Below are 19,690 nucleotides of genomic sequence, written 5' to 3'. Positions count from 1 at the left end.
AAATGGACCATAGACCTAAACATAAAATGCAAAATTATAATACTTCTAGAAATTAAGATAGGATAATACTTAGATGACTTGGGTATGGTGATACCATTTTGGACAAAACACCAATAACATGATTCATGAAAGAAATAAAATTTCATTAAAATTAAAAACCTCTTCTCTGTAAAAGACAATATAAAAAAAAATTAAAAGACAAGACACAGACTGGGAGAAAACATTTATAAAAGACAACTGATAAATGACTATTATCCACAATATACAAAGAACTCTTAAAACTCAACAATAAGAAAACAAGCAACTCGACTGAAAAAATGGGCCAAAAATCTTAATGGACAGACACCTCACCAAAGAAGATATACAGATGGCAAGAAAGATTATAAAAAGATGCTCCACATCATATGACATCAGGGAAATGCAAATTGAAACAACAATGAGATGCTACTGTACACCTATTAGCAGGGCCAAAATCTGGAACCCTGACCACAAATACTGGTGAAGATGAGCAACAGGAATTTTCATAAATTGCTGGTGGGAATAAGAAATGGTACAGCCATTTTGGAAGACAGTTTGGCTGTATCTTATAAAACTAAACATACTCTTATTATATGTTCCAGCAATAGTGCTCCTTGGTATTTTTACCCAAAGGAGTTGCAAACATGTCCACACAAAAAAACCTGCACACAGATCGTTTATAGCAGCTTTATTCATAACTGACAAAACTTGGAAACAACCAAGATGTCCTTCAGTATGTGAATAGATAAATAAACTGTGGTACATCAGACAAGGGAATATTATTTCGCACTAATGAGCTATCAAACTATGAAAAGACATGGAGGAACCGTAAATGTATAGTACTAACGTAAAAGCCATTCTGAGAAGACTACATGTATGATCCCAACTAGCTGATACTCTGAAAAGGCAAAACTATGAAGACAGTAAAAAGATCAGTGCTTTCCAAAGGTGGGGATCAGAGAGAGATGAGTTAGAGCTCAGAAGATTTTTAGGGCAGTGAAAATACTCTGTATGATACTACAATGATAGATATGTAATTATATGTTTGTTTAACCCGTAGAATATATAACACCGAGAGTGAACTGTCAACTTTGGGTGATTATAATGAATCAGTGGAGATTCATCCTTGATAAAAAATGTACCATTCTGGTGAGTGATATTGATATATATGTGTGGGAGCAGGGGGTATATGGAAAATGTCTGTACCTCCCTTTCAGTTTTGCTGTTAATTAAAACTGCTCTAAAAAACTGTCTTAAATTAAAAAACAAACAAGCTAACACTCCAAATTTAATTTAAAACATGATTGTTTCATTATAACACATACCTTAAACATTTACAATATCAATTACTAGTACCTGATCATTTTCTTTTTTAATATTTAGGCATTATTGCTTCTTGCTTAACATTTTCACATAACTTTTTAAAAAAATATAAAGTCCAAACTCTGCTAACCAATTTTTCTGTTCCCCGTCTTACTTTAATTTCTATATTAGGAACACTTACCAGATACAATACATATCCCCATTCTGGAGCTGTGAAATAAGAAAAGATTCACAGAGTTGCAAGGCTAACATAGTCTTGCCTTCTTTTTCAGTGTTACAGATGATATCAATTCCACTCTTACAATCAGTTTTCAATAAATGCTATAAGAGGAAAAGAAAAATTAGTTCATGTCATTAAAAAATATCTAAAAGCTAGTTGCAATAAGTGTTTAAACATTCAGAAGAAATTAGATGTTTAGTTTTCTTCTACAAAGACAATGATGAATTGTACAGAAAATTTTTCATAGCTTCATATTTTTCTATATAGCACCTATAGTTTACAGTTACTTTTAATCTCATTAATGTTTATAACTTATAGGTAGGTAGGATCCATATTAGGAAAAGATTCTTTCATCTTGAAAAAAAAATAACAAACATGAAAATTTTAATTTTTAAATATTTTATTTAAAAGGCAAAATCATAATGGTTCTCAGTTTTTATTTGACCTCTGTCACACCAGAAACTCAACATAAATAATGCTTATCGCTGTCCTGGCTAGGTGGCTGAGTTGGTTGACGTATACACCAAAAGGTTGTGGGTTCAATTCCTGGTCAGGGCACATACCTAGGTTGTAGTTTCGATCCCTGGTTGGAAGGCAACTGACCCATATTTTTCACTCACATCAGTGTTTCTTTCTCTCCCCCTTCCTTTCTCTCTAAAAATCAATAAATGTATCCCCGGGTGAGGATTAAAATGAATAAAATGAAGCTTATTAATGTTTTGTTAATTTCATCATTTGTTAATATCAGATTTTTCAGTAGTCGGCGAACTGTGGCTCGCGAGCCACATGTGGCTCTTTGGCCCCTTGTGTGTGGCTCTTCCACAAAATACCAACTTCTGGGCATGGGCCATGAAGTTTCAATTGCACTGTACGTGCGCACCCACACGTGGTATTTTGTGGAAGAGCCACACTCAAGGGGCCAAAGAGCCGCATGTGGCTCGCGAGCCAGTTTGCCAACCACTGGTCTAATTTAACATGAGCTTAAAGAATGGTGTTAAAGAGAACACATCAAAATAATTTAATCTGAAAACCTTTGGTATTACTATAAAAAGGAATTTAACAAGATTCGGCTATATTTTTCCCTGTTTTTTATTATAAGGTTAAAATGATGATAGACAAACAAACAAAATCTTAAACAATACCTCCCGGAATAGCTGTTCTTCTACAGGTGACATAAATAGACATGTGAAGAGTGCTTGATGGAAATACAAGTCTTTGCTGATTTCTGGGTGATTTATACAAGATTTAATAAGAGCCATTGCTTCGGGTATGCGTTCACAAGCAATTAGGTATCTGGCACGTAGTTCAAAGAATAGTGGATTTTCCGAACTTAAGTATTTGTTCACTGTATTAAATAGAGAACAGACTCGTATTACTCTCAAGAAAGGATTCTCTCAAACTCTTGATTATTGCTTGAAACTTTATCACTAACATGTGGCATTTAATTAGATTAACTAGTTATTTAATTAAATAGCATTTTCTTAGTAAGAGTTTATTTGTGAAAAAAGATATATTGGAAAAACGGAAATAAAAGTGACAACAAAACAGTGCTCAAGAAATACCTGTTGATTTCTTCTCAGTCTAAAAAGTAAAAAACCTGAAATATTTATTTTTCAGTTCACTAATATGTTAAAATGTTTCAAATAACATGGGGTATGTAATTTCTAGTCTAAGATTATGTACTCTGATCTTAGTGCTCAATATTTTCATTACTGATTAATTATAGAGAAATAAATCTGAATTAATGAAAAAGTTAAATCATGAAAGAAATACATTTTATTACTTGTCAACAAAAGATTAAGCCAAAAGGAATGCTTATTAATATGTGCTCATGTATCACTAAGAATAATTACTAACAAATACTTGGTTTTACACAATTAAAAAGTATGCAAACACCTTTATCTACTAAGTTTATTTAGACCTAAAAACATCCTTATGGTAGTTATCATAGTATTTGTTTTACAGATCACAAAACTGAGTCTCAGAGAGGTCAAATGACTTGCCCAAAGACAAAAGTTAAGTGGCAAAGCAGGAACTAGAACACATATATCCTATTGGACCCCAAGTATTTTAATTAGTTATGTGTTTAATCATTAGCTTCTAAAATACTTATGAGTGATGTTTTATTCGGGTGCCAACATTTGCCTTGCAGTTCTGTTTCCAACATATGATCAACAGATACTCATCTGTTCACTTAATGCAAAGATAAACCTCACACTAGTTTTTACCCTAATGATCACCAACCAGAGAAGAGTCATTCATATTAATGAGGCTCTAGAGCAGCTTTACCCTGAGTGAGGTATGTCACTGTAAGTATTAAAGGACTATGTGTGAAGAACTATATATACATATATTAAGGCCATCAGACTTCAAAGCAACTCATGTTTGTTCTTGCTCCTACTCAGAGAAGCCTAAAAGCTCTCCTAAAAGCCCTAACTTTTCACTCCTTTGGAAGCTCTGTCTTGTCTATCTCCTACCCTGCTCTTGCCTCATTCCCTAGTCTCCTCATAGTTTCCTTCAGCTAGTCACCTTTGCCTTACCTGTATTTGACTCTACCTTTCCTCAGCCATCCAACTCTTCCTCCTCAGTTCCAGCTGCTTCCGTTCTTTTATTCCTTCTCCAGACCCTCATACCAAGTTCGTCTCATTTGTATCCCTTGGGTATATAACACTGCCACATATATATTTCAGCCCTTTCCTCCTATTTTGTCTTATCTCCCATCTCATCCCACTGCTTTGTGCTACTTCTTCTGGCCTTACTTTCATCTTCTCTCACATCTCTGCCATCAGCCTCCACACTTGTATCTGGTTGGCTTGCTCTTAAGCCCAAGAATCACAGCTCCTTCTCCACTCAACTCTACCCACAACCCACCCCTACCCTCACCCCTTAACCTGGGACAAATGGACAGATCCTAACCCACAGAGCACAGTCTGTGGTATGAAGTGTCTTTCTCACCAGACCAAGGTCTGAATTGTTCCAGAGCTAGGAGTTCTTGTCTTTTCCTTTTGGCAATCTTAAAATTGTACTCCTTAGGCTCTCCATACATTCAAATGTTTTTCACAGTTTTGTGTTTATTCACTACTACTCAGCTCTATATTCTAAGCTTTGGTGATCAGCTGTGGCTTAGGAATAATATGTAAGAAGCAGTTGACAGAGCCTCCTTCCTCAAAAGAAAATTCTGGCCCACAGGAACCACTGTACATCTAGGTTTAAGAGGAGGTGATGCCAAAGAAGTATGCAGGCGGTAAAGGGATGAGGGAAAATTCAACTTCTATTAATGGATGAAGTGTGGGAAATACTGCTCTACAGTATTCGGAATTGAAATTTAGTCACGCATTCACTTATACAGTCATCATGTGGTCATTCATTCAATCAACATATATTAAGCACCTACTCTCTACCAGGCACTGGGCTAGGTGTGGGATATACAGTAATAGTGATAAAAATTGGATGAGTTATAGCTCTCACAGCTGCTTCTGTATAAGGGAGATCTCAAGTTCTTAAGCAGGATGTTTTGTTTTAAAAGGGTTTGGCAACTTAAATAGATATTTAAACTATAACTGCAGTGACAAAAGCAAATGAACTCTCTGTAAGTAACATCTGGACAGTAAATATGTTAATTCCCATTAGAATGGGAAATTACTAGAAATAAATGTATCCAAGTCTAGTGTCAAAAATCACTCTTAGGGCACATTAGTACAACAAATTAAACACATTTCATGTAAAAATACATAATTCTTACTCAATATTATAAAATAAAGAAAAATCACTAATACAGCTCTAGTGAGATAATGAAATTGTGTTTGCTTCTCATAAATGTTGGTTTTGATTTTGAGTTTCCTGAAGTACCTATCTCTTGAGATGCTGGCTGGGCTTTAAGAACAGCTTGCAACACTGGATCTTCCCATGGGCCACCATCTCTAATGATTCGAGTCACCAGTTCCAGATTCACATTTCCATATCTGCGGAGGTGATTCTGGCATTCCTAGGAGAGAAAAATCATTTTTCGCTTTATGAATTTAAAGGGGTTAAAAATTAAACTTGATCATTATTGTGAATAAAATGACTGATGGCCAATGAGGCAGTTATTAAATTATAAAAGAGAAAGGGTTGTTAAGTAACCTATGTAGGGTGTCAAAACCCATTAGTACACAAGTTAACTTTAATGTCAAAGGTTACACAGTTTGTACATAACTGGACTTAGGAAATCCCATTATAATGGGGATGAAGTGTAACCTAAGGAAAAAACTTAAGGAATGAATTATTTCTAGGAAGAAAATCGCATTGCTAAAATGTAAGAAAAAAACTTAATGGATGCATCATTTCTAGGAAAACCACCAGGTTGCAAAAACCAAATGGAAACACAGGATGCATCATTTCTAGGAAAAGAACCAGGTTGCAAAAATGTATAACTTAAATGCTTACTTAAATTTACATGAGGCTCACGAGGTTTCTGTTAACAAGGGCAAGCAAAAGCCTGACAATAAGAAGGGTAGAAGGGTCCAATGCAGACTCTGGTTGACAAGTACACATAGGTGCCCTGCCCAATCCCAAATGTATTATCCTAGTTGTGGTACAAGGTTGAAAGATGAAAATTCTATTCTACTTTGTTGTGCAAGTACATTTGTAGTCTTGGGACGAAAAATGACAGGCTTAAGGAATGAATTGGACCTATAATGCTAGTATGAAGACTTTGCATTTGGTTTAAGATAAAAATGTATTGGTAAGTTGGGCATTAGTTGATAAATTGTTTATGCATATTCTGTTGTGTTTTTTTTAAGATATTTGAAATGTTTTTAGAGAATTATCTCAGATTTGTGATTATAATATGAATTACGTAACAAGTTAGTAAGCAATGTTTAATATTTAGGAGAACTTGGTTTACTGAATTTATAAATTTGATTTATTAGATTTAGATTTACAATATTTAATTGTTTGATTATGCTTTTCGTTCTTTTTTTGTTTTGTTTTTTTGATTATGCTTTTTGACTTATTTTACTTTGTCCATTGTTGTGTTTTAAAATGTTTCAGGGTATTTAATTTGGTAATTTAAAGAGATTAACTGAAGCCTAGTGGAGTTAATAAAACACTGGGGAGTAGGGGAGGCCAGGGGAAGATAAAGGGGGAAAAAAAGGAGACATATGTAATACTCTTTGTAATACTTTAAGCAATAAAACAAAATTAAAAAAAAAAAATGAGGTAGATTGTATTTCTGACTTGAGAAATGTCCACGGTGAGAAAAGTAAGTTGCAGAAATATGTGTTCCCAATTATCCCACTTTTGTAAAATAAAATCTACGTATCTGTAAAAAAAATAAATAAAAATAAATTTATTTTTTAAATGCATAAATTGAGCTTAAGAAAAAACTAGATGTTAAAACTGGCAATGTTAAAAATTTTAATAAATTGTGCATCAATTAAAACAAACAACTGCCAGAATTTCTTTCCATTCTCAAAAAAAAAAAAAAAAAAAAAATCCCCAGACATTAAAAAATTAGTAACAGTTATAAAACAAAGCTTCAGGATAAAACAATATCCAGGGGTGGGCAATAGTAGCTTTACAGTTGTTGAGTATGTGAAACACAGATTTTATTGTTGTTCTATTAATTATTGTGTTACTTATTTGTATTACAACTGTAAATCTACTTTTGCCCACCCCTCTATGTATAGTCATAGATATCAATCCCCAGATAAATCACTAAGCTACATACTCAAAGTGACAATAAACTTTGCTTTTATTAAATTGTCATATTCTTTCATCATTTGAATGTTCCAAAGTATATCTATATGTTACTTCATATTCCTTGTTAAAATATATAAGAGGTTTTGTTTTATGAGAATGAGGCAATAGAAGAAATCAGATTTCAAGATAAAGAATCATTCAGTCAAAGAAGTCGAAGAAAATAAGTTCACCTAAAAGTCATTTAGGACATTCCCAAATTAAAATGAGCAAACAAGCAAGCAAACAAAATCCCTATAAACAATGGGCAAGTTACTTTTCCTTAACCTCTCTGTGTTACTTCAATGAACTCCTCTGCAAAAAGAATAGTAAAAACACCTCCTTCGTAGGATTGTTGTGAGGATTAAATAATAAACTGTATTGAAAAGTGCTTGGTATAATACCTGGTATATGGCAAACATCTAATAAATGCTAGCTATTATTTCTTCTATATTTTTTTTAACATTTTGAATAAATATTTTATTTTAGGACACCCAATTGCCTCAGCATAAAATTTATTTCTAGATTTCCATGTGACAGCATGTTAGAGCATTAAAAAAAAATACATGCTTTTTTTAACACATGGAAGATAGTAATGACCTGTGGCAGCAGCTTCATGGTTGAAAACAGTCATCAATTTCAAACATCAAGGTAAACAAAATCCTAAATTACACTAGACACAATATTGGTGCCTCTAAAATTCAAGCTGGCTTTTGGTCCAATCAAAGCACAAGAAATAAGGTGAGCTGTAGCTTAGCTGCTAAGCCCTTGGACAACCCATCTTTCTAGCTGTATTAGGGTAAGTGAGGCACCAATCATACAGCCATTAATATTTGAACTGCACTTAGGCCAAAGTCAAGATATGGGAAAGCAGGTCTACTGCTAATTTCCTAAACTTGGCTGAAAATAAGAAACACTTGGAGGTCTTGTTAAGTAACAGATTTCCAGGCCCCAGTTGAAACCTACTGAGTCGAAATTTCTAGGGGAAAGCCCTGATGATCTATCTGTAAACCTAACAACCTTTATCCCACAATCAATTTTGGCACGCTTTTTTATTGCACCTCCTACAATTAGTGTCTACTTTCACAAATATTCATACTATAAGTTATATACTTACATTCCATCAACTCTTCTATTAAAAATTAGCAAATTAGCTTATGTTCATTTCCCTAAGATAAAAATTATAAATACAAGTTTTTTTTGTGTGTGCACTTCTTGAATCAAGTACACTGTATTTTGGAGACCACTTCTATGAGAAATAGCTCAGGATAGGCAATAAAGATTAAATAAACATTCTGCTCTATTCAAGACACAGGCCTGGCCCTAGCCTGTTTGGCTCAGTGGATAGAGCGTTGGCCCACGGACTGAAGGGCCCTGAGTTCGATTCTAGTCAAGGGCATGTACCTCGGGGCAGGCTCCTGGCCATGGTGGGGGGAGGGGAGTGCATGCAGGAGGTAATCAATTGATGTGTCTCTCTCACATCAGTGTTTCTCTGTCTCTCCTTCTTCATTCCACTCTCTCTCTCTTAAAAAAAAAAATCAATGGAAAAAATATCCTCCTCAGGTAAGGATTAAAAAGACACAGGCCTGGTAGGCCTGGAAAGAGAGGGGTGGGGAACAAGTGGGGTGGAAAGGGTCAGTGGGGGGGGGGGGGGTGGCATCTATAATACTTTCAACAATAAAGATAAATTTAAAAATATAAAATGAATCATTCTTGCATAATATCTAAATAAGTAAGTAAGACACAGGATGAAAAAAAACAAGTAAGTTTGTAAGTATGTTTGGGCTCCTGCTTCCTTAAATACTATGGTGGCTTTTTTAGATGGTATTCAGTTTACTAGTAAAAGCCTTCAAAGTGAAAAAGGAAGCACCAAAATCACTACAGAATTCACAACTTATCTTTCTTAAAATATACATACATATTGTGGTGTGTGTTTTAGAACGTTTACTTAATTAAAGATTTAGACCTGCATATTAACCTAATCCTTTACTAAGTCATCTGTCTATTGTCATTAATACCACTGCACTGTCCTAAATACAGAGGTGGGCAAAAGTAGATTAACAGTTGTTCATGTAGAAAAAGACAATAAATATTGTAAAACCATCAACTGAGAGCATAGTCAAATTTCAAAATTAATTTGTAGTTGCTATTCTAATGAAAGCACATGCACCCATTAACATTTTAAAATAAGTAATGAAATCATATGGCCAACAGAGAAGTTCTATTGTTATAGTTCTAACTTGTAAGACAAACCTGAAGCAGAATTAAGGTGTATGCAAGATTTCAGCAAAGATTCCTACACAGAGAAATAAATACAAAATCTGATTCAGCAGAAAGAGCGGCAGAGTCAGTCAAGAGGACAAGTGACTACTGGCTATGCTACAATTGGGCAAGTTACTTAATCTCCAATAAATGTTGATAAATAGGTAAACAAATGAATCTCTCTGGTCCTTGGTTTCATCATTATTTAAAAATTAGATTGGAATTACTGCCCTCTACAGTTCTTTAAAGATAAATTTTCTATGACCCAATATTTTAGCTGTTGAAATATAAACTATTCCAAGCACAACCATGCTAAAATTCTAGTTGTTATGTATTAGGACACTCTACAAAACCAGCTTTCAGTGATTAGTGAATGCTTCACTGATCCATATGTGCTTTTGGAGATAGTTTCAAACTGTTAATCCTATCATTGATTTTTTTGGCAATTACATGCCTACTCCTGATAATACAAGACTTTGCAGGATGTTCAGAATGTAAGATCTTTATGATTGGTATGAACAACTATTAATGCACACTGTGTAGTACTCTCTTTTAGAAGACTGTTGATCCGTGTACATTGACCTTTCCAGAAAGATAGAACTTATTGATGCTGACAGCCCTATCTTTTGGAGGCTTGCACTTGGTTCCTGAAGCTTAAATGTCTCAAGTTTGTTTCTTTGTTCGTGTATTTATTTTAAATATTTATTGTTGAAAGTATTTCATGTGTCTACTTTTTGCCCCCTTTGAACCTCCACCCCCATTGCGGCCTACCCCGCCCCCCAGGCCTTTACCACCCTTGTGTCTGTGTCCATGGGTTATGCATATATGCATACAGGTCTTTGGTTGATTACCTCCCACCCACCTACCCTCCCCTGCCTTCCCTCCAAGATTCTGCATTCTGTTCCATCTTTCCATGTCTCTGAATCTATTTTGTTCATCAGTTTCCACATATGAGTGAGATCATGGGATACTTGTTTTTCTCTGACTTATTTCATGTAGCATGATACACTCCAGGTCCCTCCATGTTGTCTCAAAGGGTAAGAGATTCTTTGTTTTTACCGCTACAGAGTACTCCATTCTGTTGATCCTAATGTCATGTCAGACATTACATGACATTTATGGTGTAAATGTACCATAACTTTTTTATCCATTCGTCTACTGATGGGCACTTGGGTTGTTTCCAGATCTTAGCTATTGTAAATTGTGCTGCTATGAATATAGGGGTACATACATTCTTTCTGATTGAAGTTTCATGTTTCTTAGTATATATTCCTAGAAGTGGGATCACTGGGTCAAATGGAAGTTCCATTTTAAATTTTTTGAGGTAACTCCATATTGTTTTCCATAATGACTGCACTAGTCTGCATTCCCAGCATTGGACTAGGGTTCCCTTTTCTCCACATCCTCGCCAGCACTTGTCATTTGTTGATTTGTTGATGGTAGCCATTCCAACAAGTGTGAGGTAATACCTCATTGTTGTTTTAATTTGCATCTGTCTGATGATCAATGACTTTAAGCATTTTCTCATGTCTCTTAGCCATCTGTATGTCCACTTTGGAGAAGTGTCTATTTGGGTCCTTTGCCCATTTTTTAATTAGATTGTTTGCCTTCCTTTCGTTAAGTTATATGAGCTCCTTATATATGTTTTAGATATTGACCCTCTATCAAATATATCATTGCCAAATATGTTTTTCCATACAGTGGGCTCCCTTTTTGTTTTGTTGGTTTCTTTTGCTGTGCAGATCTTTTTATTTTGATGTAGTTTTATTTTATTTATTTTCTCCTTAGTTTCCTTTACCCTAGAACCATGGTTGGCAAACCGTGGCTCACGAGCCACATGCGGCTCTTTGGCCCCTTGAGTGTGGCTCTTCCACAAAATACCATGTGCAGGCGCGCACGTACAGTGTGACTGAAACTTCGTGGCCCATGCGCAGACATCGGTATTTTGTGGAAGAGCCAGTATTTTGTGGCAGAGCCACACTCGAGGGGCCAAAGAGCTGCATGTGGCTCGCGAGCCGCGGTTTGCCAAGCCACAGTTTGCTGACCACTGCCCTAGAAGATATATCCATAAACATATTGCTACAAGAGATGTCTGAGATTTTGCTGCCTATGTTCTTTTTTTTCTAAGACTTTTATGGTTTCAAGACTTACATTTAAGTCTTTTATCCATTTTGAGTTTATTCTTGTGTATGGTGTAAGTTGGTGGTCTAGTTTCATTTTTTTGCATGTATCTGTCCAATTTTTCCAACACCATTTATTGAAGAAACTGTCTTCACTCCATTATATGCTCTTGCCTCCTTTGTCAAATATTAATAGAGCATAATGGCTTGGTTTGATTTCTAGGTTCTCTGTTCTGTCCCATTGGTCTATATGTCTGTTCTTGTGCCACTACCAGGCAGTTTTGAGAACTGTGGCTTTGTAATATAACTTGATGTCTGGTATTGTGATCCTCCAACTTTGTTCTTTCTCAGGATTGCTGCAGCTACTGGGTGTACCAGTTAATAACGCAGATTTTTTTCAATAGATGGAGTTACACATATCCTATATAATAAAGAGGTAATATGCAAATTGACTGTCACACCCTCTCACAAGATGGCTGTGCCCATGTTGTCACATGATGGTCACCACAAGATGGCCGGCATGGGAGGGCAATTGTGGGTCGATCAGGCCAGCAGGGGACGGCAGTTGGGGGGCAAACAGGCCTGCAGAGGAGGACAGTTAGGGGCGACTGGGCCTGTAGGGGAGGGCAGTTGGGGGGCAAACAGGCCTGCAGAGGAGGACAGTTAGGGGAGACCAGGCCAGCAGGGGACTGCAGTTGGGGGGACCAGGCCTGCAGGGGACTGCAGTTGGGGGGACCAGGCCTGTAGGGGAGGGCAGTTGGGGGCGACTGGGCCAGCAGGGGAGCAGTTAGGCGTCGATCAGACTGGCAGGGGAGTGGTTAGGGAGAGATCAGGCTGGCAGGCAGAAGTGGTTAGGGGTAATAAAGCAGGCAGGCAGTTGGGGGCCAGAAGTCCTGGATTGTCAGAGGGATGTCCGACTGCCGGTTTAGGCCCGATCCCACTAAACTGACAGTCGGACATCCCCCAAGGGGTCCCAGATTGGAGAGGGTGCAGGCTGGGCTGAGGGACACCTCCCCCAGTGCACGAATTTCGTGCGCTGGGCCTCTAGTGTTGATATATGTGTGATTTGATATGTATGCTATTTTGTTGTATTGACAGCAAGCTTCAAAACTTCAGATGTCAAATTTGCTGAAGGTGTTAACATCATAGATATTTTTACACTTAAAAGTGTCGAATTTTGTGCCAAAAAAGAGCATTTGTGGGAAGTTTTAATTCATTATTTTGAAGAAAAAGTTATTGTATACTTGGGGAAGCTTATGGTGAACATGGTCCATCTCAAGATACTTGTGAACGCTGGTTTAAACACTTTATTTTTTTTATATATATTTTATTGATTTTTTAGAGAGGAAGGGAGAGGGATAGAGAGTTAGAAACATCGATGAGACAGAAACATCCATCAGCTGCCTCCTGCACACTCCCCACTGGGGATGTGCCCGCAACCAAGGTACATACCCTTGACCGGAATCGAACCTGGGACCCTTGAGCCTGCAGGCTGACACTCTATCCGCTGAGCCAAACCGGTCAGGGCTGGTTTAAACACTTTAAAAGTGATGATTTCGATGTGAAAGACAAAAAACGTCCAGGTCAACTGAAAAAGTTTGAAGACCAACAACTACATCCACTTTATTGGATGAAGATATGTGTCAAACTCAAAAACAACTTGCAGAAGATTAAACGTTGCTCAGCAAACAATTTCTGATTGTTTACAAGCAATGGGAAAGATTTTAAAGGAAGGAAAATGGGTGCTACATCAACTGAACGAAAGACATACGGAAAACTGAAAAGTCATCTGTAAAATTTTGCTTCAGTGGCATGAAAGAAAGTCTCTTTTGCATCGAATTGTGACTGGTGATGAAAAGTGAATTATTTTGAGAATCCCAAATGCACAAAATCATGGGTTGATCCAGGTCAACCATCAACATCGACTGCAAGGCCAAATGCTTCAGAAAGAAGACAATGCTCTGAGTTTGGTGGGATCAGGAAGGTGTGGTGTATTATGAGCTTCTAAAACCAGGTGAAACCATTAATACTGGTCGTTACCAACAACAAATAATCTATTTGAACCACACTTTGATTGTAAAACGACCAGAATGGGCCAGAAGACACGACAAAGTAATTTTGCTTCCTGATAACCCAGTATCATACACTTCAAAACCAGTTAAATACACGTTAAAAGATCTTGCCTGAGAAGTATTCACCCGCCGTATTCACCAGACCTTGCTCCTTCAGGTTACCACTTGTTCCGATCGATGGCACACGCACTTTCTAAGCAGCACTTCAAAACGTACAAAGTGGAAAACTGGGTCTCTAAATAGTTTGCCTCAAAACAAGAAATGTTCTATTGGACGGTATCCACAAATTACCTGAAAGATGGGGGAAATGTGTAGCTAGTGATGGACATTACTTTGAATAAAGCACTTTTGATGTATCTCTTGAAATTATCGTGTTTTCTTTAATTACAAAATCCACAGTATTAACTGGTACACCTGGTATTGGGGTCTTTTTTGGTTCCATATAAATTTTTGGAGAGTTTGTTCTAGGTCTGAGAAATGTACTGTTGATATTACCAATCCATGAACACAGTGTATTCTTCCACTTGTTTATATCTTCCTCTATCTCTTTTTTCAACATCCTGTAGTTTTCAAAGTACAAGGCTTTTGACTCCTTGTTTAAGTTTATTCCTAAGTATCTTAATTTTGTTATCGCAGTGGAAAATAGGATTGTTTGTTTTGTTTGTTTAGTTTCTCTTTCTGAGAGTTCATTATTGGTGTATAAAAAACGCCATCGACTAGAGCACTTAATCCATTTACATATAAGTTTATTATTGACTAGAGCACCACTGCACAAAATTTGTGCACGGGGGGGGGGTGCCTCAGCCCAGCCTGCACCCTCTCCAAATCAGGACCCCTTGAGGGATGTTTGACTGCACAATCCGGGACCACTGGCTCCTAACTGCTCACCTGCCTGTCGGCCTGATTGCCCCTAACTGCCCTCCCCTGCTGGCCTGGTCGCCCCTAACTGCCGCTGCCTCAGCCCCCACCACTGTGGCTTTGTGCAGAAGGACATCCAGATGGATGTCCAGAAGACGTCTGGTCTAATTAGCATATTACCCTTTTATTAGTGTAGATTATATCACATAAGCTTTAAGGTAGAATTGCATTAGTAGAAATGAAGAGACTTTTATTAAAAAATGTATATTGGTTTGATATGATTCAAATCCACTTGTTTATGACAAAAATCAAATCTTTAAGAATAGGATTGCTTGCCTTAGCTGGTTTGGCTCAGTGGCTAGAGCATCAGCCTGAGGATGAAGGGTCCTAGGTTCAATTCTGGTCAAGGCCACATTCCTGGGTTGCGGGCTCAATACCCAGTAGGACACATGCAGGAGGCAGCCGATCAATGATTCTCTCTCATCATTGATGTCTCTCTCCTCCCTTCCTCTCTGAAATCAATAAAAGTCTATTTAAAAAAGAAGAATAAGATTGCTTTGCTATCAAAGCCAAGTAGGTGTGTTATTCGTTAACCCTAATGAAGTCTGAGCAGCTCAGTTGCTAAGCGACTTCTGGGCTCTTATCAAATAAAATCTGTGGAGAAGCCCACCATGCATTTAGGCTATAAAAACTGAAAGCTGAGGAGGGCAGAGTGCTTCAGGGGTAGGAGACAGTGAGGGTCAGTGGCTGGGAGGCAGGGAAGACGTGGGAATGCCCAGCGCCTGGAAATACCAGAGGGTCTGGGATATGTAAATCTGCTGGGGGCAGGGTCAGGCCCTGTGCTCTAAGAGTTCAGGTCCAGAGGGAGGGCAGGTGTGTGGTTCCAGGGAATCCCCTTCCTGCAAGGCTCCTCCTCCTCCTCCTCCCCTTAACTCCTTAACCTGTCCATTTGGATAAAGGGGATGGGAAGCAGGTACGCAATGCCTGGGCAGGATGTCCCTCAGTCCTGGATCTCTCCTGGGTGGCGGAGGGGTGTCTGTATTGGTTTGATTCTTCTTACACATTGAAGAGGGTGGCAGGGTAGTGTCTGTCAGACATGGTTTCCTTCTGCTTGTTCACCAGAGCTGCCCCACGTGATGCCTTTTCCCTTCCTTTCCGGCTGCCCTGAGCTAACGCGCATGAGATCGCCAGGGAGAAACTGGGGCCTCCGTTGTATTGCATGGAGATTGCACTCCACAGGAACCTGCCTGATCCAAGGAGGGTTGGGGTCATTCACTGCCGGAAAGGCTCGATTTAAACCAAGCCGCTGCTTGCCACCACTTAGATAGGCTGTTTGCAGAGGGTTTATCATCCCTTCTGCCTGTTTCCTTAGAAACCCAAAACTCAAGATAGCAGAGCCGGGGCCACATGCTTCCCAGCACCACCTTTCCTCAGTCAGCTGCTGAATTTACTTGAAGGATATAGAATAATTTTTAAACAATATTAAAGTGTGTACAATTAGGTTAAAGCATTATGCAATTGTTTCTTATTAATTTGTACGATGGAGGGTTCTGAGTGTTTGAGGATGTCAGCTCTCACAGAGCACTGTGATTTTAACTATTGAATTTTTTTTAATTAAATCTTTATTGTTCAGATTATTACATTTGTTCCTCTTTTTTCCCCCCATAACTCCCCTCCTCCCAGTTCCCACCCCACCCTCAGCCCTCACTCCCCACCCACTGTCCTCATCCATAGGTGCACGATTTTTGTCCAGTCTCTTCCCGCATCTCCCACACCCCTTTCCTCCCCCCAAGAATAGTCAGTCCATTCCCTTTCTATGTCCCTGATTCTATTATAATCACCAATTCATTCTGTTCATCAGATTATTTATTCACTTGATTCTTAGATTCACTTGTTGATAGATGCATATTTGTTGTTCATAATTTGTATCTTTACCTTTTTCTTCTTCTTCCTCTTCTTAAAGGATACCTTTCAGCATTTCATATAATCCTGGTTTGGTGGTGATGAACTCCTTTAGCTTTTCCTTATCTGTGAAGCTCTTTATCTGACCTTCAATTCTGAATGATAGCTTTGCTGGATAAAGTAATCTTGGTTGTAGGTTCTTGGTATTCATCACTTTGAATATTTCTTGCCACTCCCTTCTCGCCTGCAAAGTTTCTGTTGAGAAATCAGCTGACAGTCGTATGGGTATTCCCTTGTAGGTAACTGAGTTTCTTTCTCTTGCTGCTTTTAAGATTCTCTATCTTTTGCTCTTGGCATTTTAATGATGATGTGTCTTGGTGTGGTCCTCTTTGGATTCCTTTTGTTTGGGGTTCTCTGTGCTTCTTGGACCTGTAAGTCCATTTCTTTCACCAGGTGGGGGAAGTTTTCTGTCATTATTTCTTCAAATAGGTGTTCAATATCTTGCTCTCTCTCATCTTCTGGCACCCCTATAATTCTGATGTTGGTACGCTTGAAGCTGTCCCAGAGGCTCCTTACACTATCCTCGCATTTTTGGATTCTTTTTGCATTTTGCTTTTCCGGTTGGGTGTTTTTTGCTTCCTCGCATTTCAAATCATTGACTTGATTCTTGCGCTCCTCTGGTCTGCTGTTGGGAGTCTGTATAATATTCGTTATTTCAGTCCGTGTATGCTTAATTTCTAGTTGGTTCCCCAATATAACATCGAGGGTCTCATTAGTTTTCTTGTAGATCTCATTAAGTTTATCAGCGGCTTCTAAACAGTTCTTGAGAGACCTTAAAAGTGTGGTTCTGAACTCTATATCTTCCATTGACAATTTTGTCCTGTTTCTTTGTCTCCGCATTTTGTTATGCTTCCTTGGTGCACCCCCTAGTGGTCTTTGTGCGAAGTCTTATAGTTAAACCTTGATTGTTGTAGCTAATACCAGGGAGGGTTTGGCCTCCAGGCCAAGTGGCTATGAGAATCAGCTGTGTCTGCAGTGAGAGAACTTCTGTCCTCTAGGGAGGTGCTAATCTAGCCTTTGCCTGAGGATATCCGGCAAATGCCTGTGTGCAGGGCTTGGGCGGGGCGGGTCGCACAGGATCAACAGGGTGGGCCGGAGAGAGCTGTTATGGCGGCTCTCAGTCCTGTCCCCAGGGGCTCTGCCTCTCTGAGTCCCAGCACCCGCTGCAAACCTCGGAGAGAAAGCTGCACTCGCTCTGACCGATGCCAGACAGTCCCGCTTCTCCCGTTTGAGTCTGGGTCCCTAAAGACTCTCCTGTATCTGGAGCTCAGAGTCTGCGACTCCCTCCCGATTGAAAACGCCAACCGCGCCCTCCTCCGCCAGCCCGCTCCGCGCACTCCGCACCTCAGGATTTGACTTCAGCACTGCGCCTCCTCTGAGTGTCCGTATGCGTTTCTCTTTCCTCCTAGTTGTAGGACTTCCACTCAGCCAGCTTTCCTGTGGTTCTGGGTGATGTCCGTTCCGTTTTTTAGTTTCACTTTTGAAGTAGTTGTTCAAGGCAGCAAACTCCGGCGTTAACCTATGCCGCCATCTTGGTTCTCTCTCTGGATTCTTTTTTCATTTTGCTTTTCCGGTTGGGTGTTTTTTGCTTCTTCACATTTCAAATCTTTGACTTGATTCTTGCGCTCCTCTGGTCTGCTGTTGGGAGTCTGTATAATATTCTTTATTTCAGTCAGTGTATGCTTAATTTCTAGTTGGTTCTTTATCACAACATCGATGGTCTCATTAGATTTCTTGAGGATCTCACTATATTTATCGGCGGTCTCACCAGTCTTTTCGAGGGCCTTACTAGGTTTATCGGCGGCTTCTAGACAGTTCTTGAGAGACCTTAAAAGTGTGGTTTTGAACTCTATATCCTCCATTTCTGTCAGTTGTGTCCTGTTTCTTTGTCTCCACATTTTTTATGCTTTCTTGGTGCACCCCCTTGTGGTCTTTGTGCGCAGTCTTTTTGTAGTTAAGCCTTGATTGTTGTAGGTAATACTAGGGGGGATTTGACCTCCAGGCCAACTGGCTGTGAGAATCAGCTGTGTCTGCAGTGGGAGAACTTCCATCCTCTAGGGAGGTGCTAATCTAGCCTTTGCCTAAGGCTATCCTGCAAATGCCTCTGTGCAAGGCTTGGGCAGGGAGGGTCCCAGGGGATCAACAGGGCGGGCGGAGCGAGCAGTTATGGCTGCTCTCAGTCCCATCCCCAGAGGCTCTGCCTCTCAGAGTCCCAGCAACCGCTGCAAGTACCTCGGAGAGAAAGCTGCCCTCGAGTTTCGACCGATGCCAGACAGTCCCGCTTCTCCCGTTTGAGTCTGGGTCCCCAGAGAATCTCCTGGAACTGGAACTCAGAGCCTGAGACTCCCTCCAGATTGAAAAAGACAACCGCACCCTCTGCCACCAGCCAGCTCCGCACACACCTCCACACCTTTGTATTTTCCGCACTGCGCCTCCTCTGAGTCTCGGTATGCTTTTCTCTTTCCCTCTAGTGGTAGAATTTCCACTCAGCCAGCCTTCCTGTGGTTCTGGATGATGTCTGTTCCGTCTTTTAGTTGTATTTTTGAAGTGGTTGTGCGAGGCAGCAATCTCCGGTGTTTACCTATGCCGCCATCTTGGTTTCTCCCCTTAACTATTGAATTTAACCAAAGTTTCCAGTGACTCGACTGGGCGACCTCCGCTGGGGCGGCTCCCGCTGGGGGCCGCTCCACCTCAGCACAGGACAGGGACGCCGAGGGCCTGTTCACGACCCCTGGCCAGGCAGTCACCGGGCTAGGTGGTGCCACGGGCCCCCGCGCGCCCCCACCAGTGGCCACTTCCACCAGGGGCTGCTCCCAGGCCACACCTGACTGTTTGTGACTATTACATGCACCTCAGGTCTGTGCTGGTCATGACTGCTAAGGCCTCTGGGCTAATTAGCATATCCCTCAATTATTATATAGGATAGGTACTTATTCATTGCCATTTTAATTGTATATGCCTAAGTTTTTCTCTCCTTTTCTTATTACAGGAGTCCACTTACTTTTTCTTATATTACTAGCTTGGTGGTAATGAACTCTTTTAGACTGTTTTTGTTTGGGAGACTCTTTGTTTCACCATCTATTTTGAATGATAGCTTTGCTGGATATAGTAATCTTGGATTCAGATCCTTGCTTTTC

General features: G+C 39.4%; 1 protein-coding gene across 4 annotated transcripts in view; it reads right to left on the bottom strand.

The window, feature by feature from the left end:
- ZNF654 (zinc finger protein 654) overlaps window positions 1-19,690 on the bottom strand; it is a 125,004-nt gene that overhangs the window by 30,604 nt on the left and 74,710 nt on the right. For 3 of the 4 annotated variants that reach the window (XM_036348110.1, XM_036348112.1, XM_036348113.1), the window contains 3 exons: window positions 5,411-5,546; window positions 2,704-2,906; window positions 1,523-1,662 (listed from right to left, as the gene is read on the bottom strand). In XM_036348110.1, the coding sequence (XP_036204003.1) occupies window positions 1,523-1,662; window positions 2,704-2,906; window positions 5,411-5,546 (479 nt within the window). Of the gene's footprint in view, window positions 1-1,522; window positions 1,663-2,703; window positions 2,907-5,375; window positions 5,547-19,690 lie in introns of all 4 variants that reach the window. The other variant, XM_036348114.1, reaches the window with a different exon arrangement.

This window comes from Myotis myotis, unplaced genomic scaffold, assembly GCF_014108235.1.
Source record: "Myotis myotis isolate mMyoMyo1 unplaced genomic scaffold, mMyoMyo1.p scaffold_m19_p_2, whole genome shotgun sequence".
NCBI classification, from domain to species: Eukaryota; Metazoa; Chordata; class Mammalia; order Chiroptera; family Vespertilionidae; genus Myotis; species Myotis myotis.
The sequence above is the reverse complement of the archived record's forward strand: the minus strand, read 5'-3'. Positions and strand labels throughout refer to the sequence as shown.